This window comes from Chlamydomonas reinhardtii, chromosome 6 (genome assembly GCF_000002595.2).
Source record: "Chlamydomonas reinhardtii strain CC-503 cw92 mt+ chromosome 6, whole genome shotgun sequence".
Taxonomy (NCBI): domain Eukaryota; kingdom Viridiplantae; phylum Chlorophyta; class Chlorophyceae; order Chlamydomonadales; family Chlamydomonadaceae; genus Chlamydomonas; species Chlamydomonas reinhardtii.
Window position 1 is genome coordinate 772771 of NC_057009.1, and position 9517 is coordinate 782287.

Sequence of the window (9517 nt, forward strand, 5' to 3'; positions counted from 1 at the left end):
ACAGAACTAGTATTTCAGCTCGGTGTGTCAAGTTATACTCATGCATGTTCATCACCGTGCGCAACAAGCCTGGGACGCAATACAACCGAAACCAGCCCGCTGTTAGTTGACCCTTTGACAACGTCTTGCGAAGCGCATCCTGCTTGCTCTCCTATGTATTCGGCGTCACAACAACAAGTGAAATAGCACACTTTTACTCATCGTAATCGCGCCAAGGTAAGAAAGGGCGCACAAAGCAAGTCGGGGCTTGGGATGTTGCGTGCGTGGTGTGTGTGCGGGAGCGTGGTCGTGTCAGGCCGATCGACTTGTTGAATGTTTTAAGCAGCCCTTCAAGAAGAATGTGTCACGCTGAATGTATCTGAGCCGTCCTTGTGAGTTTGGGCGGGGGAGGTGACGGGGCTGCCCGCGCGCGTTCACGTCACGCCATCATGTCATATCACATTCTACACATCTCGTGCAGCTGTCGTTAACCGACCGAAGCCGATAGCTTATCAACCCATTTCAGTACATTGTACAATACTGGAAACGTCTCGCCGCGCACTCCCCCACCCCATAAGCGATAGGCGGGGAGGCGCTGCTCCGGCATGCAGGTGTCGCATGGATGGGGACGTGCTGCGCAAACACAAGGGCAGCGGATGTATCGACAACAGAAACGCCAGTGTCGGGCATCCCGACTGATTTCTATCGCATGTTCCAAATCGTGTACAGCCATTAGCCATCGCATACAGCCAGCTCGCGAGCCAACTGCTCCATCCTCTCCCTTCCGCCCTTCCCCTGCGCAGGCGTGCGTGCTCCAGGCTACCGCCTACATGGCTGTTGCCTGCGCGGTTGCCGTCCGGCCCCTGGTCCAAGTGGCCGTTGCCTCTGCCGTTTCCACCGCCGCCCCTGCCTCCTCGAAGCCTGCCGTCAAGCTCGCCGCCTCCGCCGTGTCCGCCGTCGCGCTCACCACCGTCTCTGTATCCGCCGGCCTGTTGGCAACCACCGCTGTTGAAGATCCACGTTTTCATGCCGCGGACTGCCAGAGCCGTTCTGCTGATGCGAGTGCGAGCTGTGAGGACCTTCAGCCCTCCACATCCACATGCACATCAGCAGTAGCTGACGCCAACAGGCCCACCCGCCGTGTCAGGCGCAGCGGCTCCAAGGCCCAACGCCGAGGATCCACCACGCTGACAGCTTCCGTTCCATCCATGGCGGCGGCCGTCGTGCTCCCACCCAAGATCGCCCTGCGGCGGCGCCATCGGCTGCGCCTTCGGGCGGGACACAGCGCCACTGCTGCTGCCACTGACAAGACCCCTCGGGAGCAGCCGGATGTGAGTGGGTTGGTGTGCAAACGGTTCAACGCACATGTAGGTAACGGGGCCAGAAGCCAGAGCCACAACAATTAAGACGCATGATACTGTGTTGTACGCGCAGCTTGGCCCATGCCTGCACTGCTGTCAAATATTCAGTTGGCGCATTGCAGCCATGTCTGTGGGGTACCGCATGGCCAGCATTGCCCAGCAGCGTACACGGCCGCGCGTGGTCCGCAGACAGCCCGCCGCCTGCATCTTTGAAGCATGTAACCACAGCGGCGTGTTCTGGCGCTTGTCCTCGCCTCGCCTGACCCGGCCTCTCACTACTGCTGTGCATTCACAGAAGCCCGCTGCATTGCCGGAGGATCTGCTCCCGGCCGACGCCACCTCCACCTCCAGCACGGGCAAAATCTCCTCCGCCGCCGTGTGCTGCGGCCTGCTGGCGCACTGCAGCGCTGCCCAGCTGCACGCCATCCTGTGCGGGCTAGTGCAAGCCGTGGCATCCAGCAGCGTCAAGGGCAACAATCGGAAGCTGCTGCTGGGCTCCAAGCTGCGCAAGCTGCTGGAGGGCGTGGGCGTGGCGCCGGCCAACGGCAAAGCCTACACCGCCGCCGACGTGGCGGCACTCTCCGGCCCCAAGCTGGAGCGGCTGCGGGCCACGCTGAAGTCGCAGCCGGGACTGCTGCTGTGGTTCCTGCTGTTTACCGCGCCCGCTAAGCTGCAGGCGCTGCAGGCGGCGCTGCTGCCGGGCGGCGCGGGCGACAGGAGCTTCGAGGAGTGGCGCGCCGCGATTGACGCTGTGGCCGGCAGCGGCCACGAGCAGCTGGCGGCGGCGCAGGAAGTGAGGGGCCGCCAGTCGGCGTGCGTTGAGGGCAGTACGGCCGGCAACACCGCCACCACCGCCACCATCACCACCACCAACAACAACCCCGCCAGTCATGGTGGCGTCTACACGGCGCTCACGGGCACCGAGGTTACCGGCAAGGTGGGTGCGTGGCAGTCATGGGGTGTGACAGTCATGGGGTGTGGCATTCATGGGGTGTGGCTGCTGGGGGCCAGCGGACGCGCTGACCCACAAATGCTGCTTTGAAGCATGTAACCACAGCGGCGTGTTCTGGCGCTTGTCCTCGCCTCGCCTGACCCGGCCTCTCACTACTGCTGTGCATTCACAGAAGCCCGCTGCATTGCCGGAGGATCTGCTCCCGGCCGACGCCACCTCCACCTCCAGCACGGGCAAAATCTCCTCCGCCGCCGTGTGCTGCGGCCTGCTGGCGCACTGCAGCGCTGCCCAGCTGCACGCCATCCTGTGCGGGCTAGTGCAAGCCGTGGCATCCAGCAGCGTCAAGGGCAACAATCGGAAGCTGCTGCTGGGCTCCAAGCTGCGCAAGCTGCTGGAGGGCGTGGGCGTGGCGCCGGCCAACGGCAAAGCCTACACCGCCGCCGACGTGGCGGCACTCTCCGGCCCCAAGCTGGAGCGGCTGCGGGCCACGCTGAAGTCGCAGCCGGGACTGCTGCTGTGGTTCCTGCTGTTTACATCGCCCGCTGAGCTGCAGGCGCTGCAGGCGGCGCTGCTGCCGGGCGGCGCGGGCGACAGGAGCTTCGAGGAGTGGCGCGCCGCGATTGACGCTGTGGCCGGCAGCGGCCACGAGCAGCTGGCGGCGGCGCAGGAAGTGAGGGGCCGCCAGTCGGCGTGCGTTGAGGGCAGTACGGCCGGCAACACCGCCACCACCGCCACCATCACCACCAACAACAACAACCCCGCCAGTCATGGTGGCGTCTACACGGCGCTCACGGGCACCGAGGTTACCGGCAAGGTGGGTGCGTGGCAGTCATGGGTGTGACAGTCATGGGGTGTGGCATTCATGGGGTGTGGCAGTCATGGGGTGTGGCTGCTGGGGGCCAGCGGACGCGCTGACCCACAAATGCTGCTTTGACTCCTACCGTATCTAAACCTTGCCAATGCCATCCACCATGCTGTGCAACTGTGCAGGCGGCGGCCAACAAGGATCTGTCCCGCACCCGCACCACCAGCCACAGGAACCGGTGCGTGTCCGAGAGTGGCAGCACGCGCAACAAGAGCAGGAGTAGCAGCAGCAGGAGCAGCAGTACTCACAGCGTGGAGTACGCGGAGCCGAAGGCGGGCTGCTCCCAGCCCGCCGCCACCGTCCCGGGCTGCGTGCCTGAGATCATCAGCGCAGCTATACCGCCGCTGGCTCCGCTAGCTCTGCACATCCGGCGCGCCATAGTGAAGGAGCTGCTGGAGGCCAGGCCGCCGGGCTGGAACACCTTTCTGTACTCCTGGCTGCAGGCGGCGGGGCTGTCCGAGTTCCTGCCGGCCAATGGCACCTGCCGCATGTACATGGCAGACAGGAAGCAGCTCGTGCTCCGCGTGGGCGCGATGCGCGAGGAGCAGGTGGACGCGTTCCTGACGTGCATGTGCAAGGCGCACGGGCACAGCACGTGGCTCGCGCGCTACCTGCACATGCTGGGGCCGGAGGTTTCGCAGCTGCTGTCCCAGGGTCGGTACAGCGACGAACTGCTGGCCGCGCTGCGGGCCGCCGGGCAGAAAACGCTGGCCGATGCAGTCATGGAGCACTTCTGGGGGCGGGACCCGGATCCGGAGGACAGTGAGGCCGGCGAGATGGATGTCAAGCCGTGGGCGGAGCGCCTGGGACTGCTGAGGTTTGACATGCTCGCGGAGCAGCTGAGGCTGCCGCCCAACGCCGACGGCTCCGTGAAGAACTTCAGCAACGGGCTGGTCTTCAAGGTCGACCCGCTAGAGGTGGGTAAATACCAGTGACTTCAGGTCTCGGCAACCCTCATAGCCTGTTGGGAGACGTCGCCCGTCCGCAAGGTTTGGCCCTTGACGCACGTATACATGCACACACAGGTGTGGAGCAAGTACACTGACGGAGAGCCGTCAGCAGGCGCGCTGAGTGGCATGCGTGCCACCGACAAGGTGTGTGCGCATGCGGTATGGAGGCGGACCGACCTTTAAGTGGGACTCCGTTCTTGCCAGCAAATGTGGGCTCCGGCAGTCCAGCACCACAGCTGCAGTCCTGCGCCCTTGCCATGCCCGATTGGGCATCGGCCCCTGCTGCCCTGCCCCCTGTCAGTCGCGGCTGACTAACTCGCAGTATGTGTTTGTGTATTTGCCTGTGCGCCCCTGCAGGAGGCCCGCGACAAGCAGGTCAAGCAGCTTCGCGGCGTCCCGTTGCTGTACCTGTGGCGGATAGGCGGCCGGGTGGTGTACGTGGGCATGTCTGGGGGCTGGGTGAAGGGCAGTCGGATAGCACGCTATTTGGCAGAGGGCCCGGGATTCAGCGAGTCGTCGAAGATGCTGCCGTGGCTGACAGCCATTGATGAGGGCAAGGAGATCGAGCTCCGGGTGAGTGCTGTTGGAGCGCACGAGTACCGTAGTTGGTGTACGGGCGCGCGCCTGAAGACCCACTTACACGTGCTCCGCCCCCAGACCTACATAGCACTCTAACAATGCCGCTTAACCTTGCCGATTATCCGGTTGTCACACACACAGGTCATCACGCTGGAGGGATTGAAGGCATTGGAGGGTATGTCGGAGGGCATGTCCGAGGAGGAGGTGCAGAAAAAGGTGCAGAAGAAGGTGAAGGAGCTCGAGAAGCACTTCCTGTGCCATGTGGACTGCCCGTGCAACAAAGTTAACAACGGGTCTTACCGGTGAGGCTAGATTGAATGACCAGGGCAAAACGCTGTGCACAAACGTACTGTGCACTCTGATGTCACGTACCGGTTATACCGAGCGAGTTGCTGCAGTGTGCTTACCGTGTGTCCTTACCTGCGCTGTGTGCAGGGTTGAGACGCCCCGCCAGGGCCTCCTGGACAAACTCAAGGAGAAGTACAAGATAAAAGTACGGCAACAAAGCGCAGGCCGGCAACCCCGCTGAGCATCAGTCCAAGGAACAGCCCGAGTAGCCTGCTGAGGTCTCGCTTCAGATGCGACAATCCAATTGCGGCGGGTCGCCATTGCACCACGGGCCGTTGCGGTGGCGTGAGCGGGCTGCATGTGGCACAAGCCGGGGCTTTCAGGCAGGTCAGATAGAATCATGCACCCGCGGCATGCGGTCAGCGCACAAGCGGAGCTGCGGCCAGTTTGCATGCAGGGGCGCTGCCGCACAGGGCCAGGCGCGTGTACGGTTGCTGCAGTTGTGTGCTTTTGCGCAGCTCATCACGTAGATTAGGTGCGTGTGTGCATTTGCGGGCTGAACGCGGTTGGAACGATGTGCGGGGTAGTGCATGATTGCTGTGGACAGTTGCATCTTACGTTTCTTTTATTTCTTTGTACAACTGTGGGCCTACCTCTTACCGAGATTGAGCGAAACGGGATGCATAGGATGTGCGTGGCAAGCTGATGGCGGGTGGCGGGTGTGCAACCAGTATGTGCGGGCAAGGAGAGCGTGCTGCCCTTCACATGGATGTTCTCCTGGTGCCAAGTTGTGTATCGTCTATTGTGGGCCATTGCCGTGTGGAGGCGCTTATCCCTAGTTAAATGTTGTCTACCTGCTCAGCTCCCACATTAGGTTAGGACTGATATGCACCAGCAGCACTCATTGATCGAACAGCATGTAGATTCATGCCCAATAGGTTGCCGGCGTAATTGATTGCAGGCTGGCATGCGTGTGTTGTACCGGTAACTTGTAAGGCACAGACCGGCTGCATGCATAGCGGGCAGGTTTAGCATGGCACGAAGACGCATCCCGTTTGGTGTAGCCTTTGCTCACTGTGTTGAGGGGTTAGTGCGTCTGGTCGAAGCGTGCCGATCCCGATTGAGGATGAGGCAAGCGCAGGCTTGGGCAGACGTACCGTATCCGCCTTTAGAGAGAGTCTAATGAAGGCGTGGAAGCATGAGCGGCTGCAGTCTGAGCCAAGCACTTTCCCATCAGACAACAAGCAACCAGGCGTGCAGATGAGCAAGTACAAGCATTGGATGGGGCTGTGTGCGGAAGGCGCGGCACCACTGACCATGCAAGGGCACAGTAGAGCATTTTATACCAGTTGCGCACCACAAGGCCTTGATGAGGTTCCGCCTATGCTGCTGGCCGCTTTCTGCCAACCGCGCCTATGGACGACCTAGGGAGGAGAGGATTTGCCCGTTATGTGTTGCAAATGAAGTCGAAGATGAGGATCATGTGCTCATGCGGTGTACGGCCTACGACCAGTTGCGTTCGGGTAGCGAGATTGATTGTACAGGCGGGATGCAGGCCGTTATGCAGAATACGGACCCAGCCAGGTTAGCCGCATTACTAGATTCCGTTTGGGAGCACAGGAGCAGAAGCACCCCCATTCGGGGGCCAAACCCTACCGCTACGCAGTACCCCGGCTTGCCCCCTCGGCCCATCCCCTCTGTCCCATTGCGCACCATTGCAAGGCCAAGTATGAAGGGAACTTAGCCCCTGAGCCGAGCTATCGGCTATGGGTTCATTCCCAACGTCCAGTTCAGCGCGCAGTTGTGCGAACGGGGTGGGATGGGGGTGCGGGGGGAGGGATGCCCGGACTGTGCGGGGAGGCGCCGGTAGGCGCCGGTGAACACAAGCGCGTTGGTGAGCCAAAGGCGAGAGAGCGCGGGCGGGGGGGTGGGGTGGGGGGCCCCGAGATGTTGCACATGATTTTGCACCACGATAGTATGCACCGTACCAAAAACTGTGTTGCAGGCGTTATAAGGGCCCCCCCGGCCCGGGCCTCGGTTTCTACAAGGACAGGAACGCACATCGTGCTCATCACCTTGTAACCACACACAACAGGAAGCGTGGTGCGCATGGGCGAAGGTCGCCAGCCAGTCTAGGGCCGGGCAGGGCGAGCGCATGCTCAGTAGTAAGCGTAAGAACACATTGGTTGTGTGGCCTTAACTAAATGTACTACCCTGCACTACTTGCAAGCGGCATTGCATAGCCTGTGTCAATAGGTTATAGGTAGGCCCGTGGGCAGAGCTTGGGTTTGCTGGTGGGGGTGTGGCCGTGTGGAGCTGTGCTCTTGTAACCAATAACAATCTTGTAACCAACAACAACAGTGTTCTTGTAGAGAGCCAGCCGTGTAGGGCCGTGATAGGTTGTCACTGGTGGTCGACATTGCAATGCCATTTGCAATCCATGGATATGGCAAATCGACTGTCACTGTATGTGGCAATGCGCGATAAGTGCAGCGTAAGACTGCAAACAAGCTGCCTTAGATTGCGAGCAGCCTGAATCCTAACCAAATGTGGACCCGCAATGGTACAAAACTAGATTCTGGGAGTCTGGGACTCAGTGGCCACACGGGGATTTGGTGCGCCCTAGGACTGTGCTGGTTCATGCAACATGAGGCCCCTGAGCAACCTTACGCCATAACCCTCACGGCGCATGTCACTGTGCAGGACAGTTCAGGGTTGGTGTGCCGCAGATTGCAGTGTGTGAAACAGCAGTGCAGGCCTAGTGCGCGGCGGCGCCACTTCTGCTGCATTACCACACTGTGATGCCATAAAAAGCAGACTGAAATACTGCGACACAAAGGCTACAGGAAAGGCGGGTTTGTGAATGGAGTTGGCAGTGTCTGGCAGGCAGTGCCAGCGCACATGACAGGGGACCGCAGGCCCACGTTGCACCAGCAACGGCAATAGCGTCGCATTGTGGCCTTGAGATGTAGGCGGCGGCGACAGGCGGCGACGATTGCGCATGGCAGTGATGGTCCCGGCAGCTTCTCCGATTCACGCTGTGTTACAGCTTGCAAGCCGTAGGAATTCGGACAAAACCCGCCCCAAACCCGGGCCAACAAAGTCTCGCCCCAGACATTAGCCCCGGGGAGGAATGTCTAGGAAACGGCCAAAATGGCCAATTAATGTCTGGAGACATTACCGTACTGCCAAAAAGGTTTGGCTTTCTAAAGTTGGGGAGGCTTCCCCGAACTGCTGAAATTATTCTATATTTTTTATATTTCGGGGGCGTTCGGGCTCTTGTAACAAAACTGTTCCGAAATTTCGGGGGCGCCGGGCAAGGCCCCCCCAATCAGTACCCGTGCGCTGCACATGGCCGCGTGTGTGTGGCACGCACGCAGCAAGCAGCACAAGAGATCGGAGATCGCAAGATTTTGGGCGTGCCCAGGTGTCAAACCCCCGTGCCACGGTCCAGGCCCTCGCGCGCGACAGCGCGCCCGACCCGCGAAATTTTCCATATGTTTCTTAATTTCGGGAGGGAATCCTCAAAAATATTTATGTAATTGTTTCGGCGTTCAACTTCGGCGACCCACCCCGAACTTAAAAACCCGCAACCTTTTTGGCAGTACGGTAAGATAGGAGCCCTGCTGTGCAGGGTTTGCATCTTCGGAGCGCGGCAAGAAACGGGCCCTAATAAAGGCCCTCGGGCGAGAAAGGTTGGGCATTTCCGGGGGTGCATTCTTGCCGCATGGGGCTATGTACAGTCCCCGAATCTCGCCAACTACCCCTTCCCGGGGGTTTGGGGGGTCACAGATACCAGCCCAAACTAAACCGAACCCATGCAAAAGAGCCCCCCACCACCAACGCTAAAAACTAATGCATTTTGGGGCCCCTGGCTATCGTGGGCGAGAACGTGGCTAGGGCCCTTCTCGCCAGCGGCGGCGGCCTACTTCTGGAAGATGCAAGCCCGCGTGCGTGTGTGTCATTGCTCTTTGGCCGCGAAGCACTATGCCGGGCCGTAGCCCAGGGGCGCCCATGGTCAGGCTCGCGGGACCCTAGGTCTTGGGCTCTTGGCTCCAGACTCCAGCAGAGCCCGCACCTACCCTCTACCGCAATGGTGCCACTGTGCCGGGCACTGCCGCAGCCACCATCTGACCTGGCATGGTCTCACTTTGCATCCTGTGCAGTCCTGTGCTGAGGAGCGTGCCAACTGAGCGGCGGCAAGAGCGGCGGTCCGTTGGGGCGCCGACATGCCGTTGACACGCTCGGTGTTGGGGGTGCCTGTAGGGCAATCCCGCCTGGAGACTCGCTACCTGTCCCTTGCCTTCAACTGCGTGCCGCCGTTGACTGTGTCGCCGAGGAATGATGTGCGAGCAAACGCCAGGTTGATGGGCCTTTGCAGTATTGGGGTTCGAGTTGTTTACGACCGAGTACTGGGCCTTACAGCGGCCTGCCTTGATAATCTGAGGCGCAGGCCAGCGCAGGCTCGGTGCGAGAGGCCACGACGTCGATGCGCGACCTGCAATGCTTTTGCCTGGTAGCAGCGATGCCTTCTCAGCGACAT

At 60.8% G+C, this 9517-nt stretch overlaps 1 protein-coding gene across 1 annotated transcript in view; it reads left to right on the top strand.

Annotated features, from left to right (window-relative positions):
• The window catches only part of CHLRE_06g254077v5 (uncharacterized protein), a 7172-nt gene extending 542 nt beyond the window's left edge, over positions 1–6630 (top strand). The window contains exons 1-9 of the mRNA XM_043062664.1: positions 1–216; positions 783–1310; positions 1636–2277; positions 2465–3106; positions 3283–4074; positions 4183–4251; positions 4465–4680; positions 4828–4988; positions 5122–6630. The exon at positions 1–216 is cut by the window's left edge and continues 542 nt beyond it. Coding sequence (XP_042923370.1) covers positions 810–1310; positions 1636–2277; positions 2465–3106; positions 3283–4074; positions 4183–4251; positions 4465–4680; positions 4828–4988; positions 5122–5215 — 3117 coding nt within the window. The 5' untranslated portion in view covers positions 1–216; positions 783–809 and the 3' untranslated portion in view covers positions 5216–6630. The remainder of the gene's footprint in view (positions 217–782; positions 1311–1635; positions 2278–2464; positions 3107–3282; positions 4075–4182; positions 4252–4464; positions 4681–4827; positions 4989–5121) is intronic.
• Positions 6631–9517: the final 2887 nt, after the last annotated feature.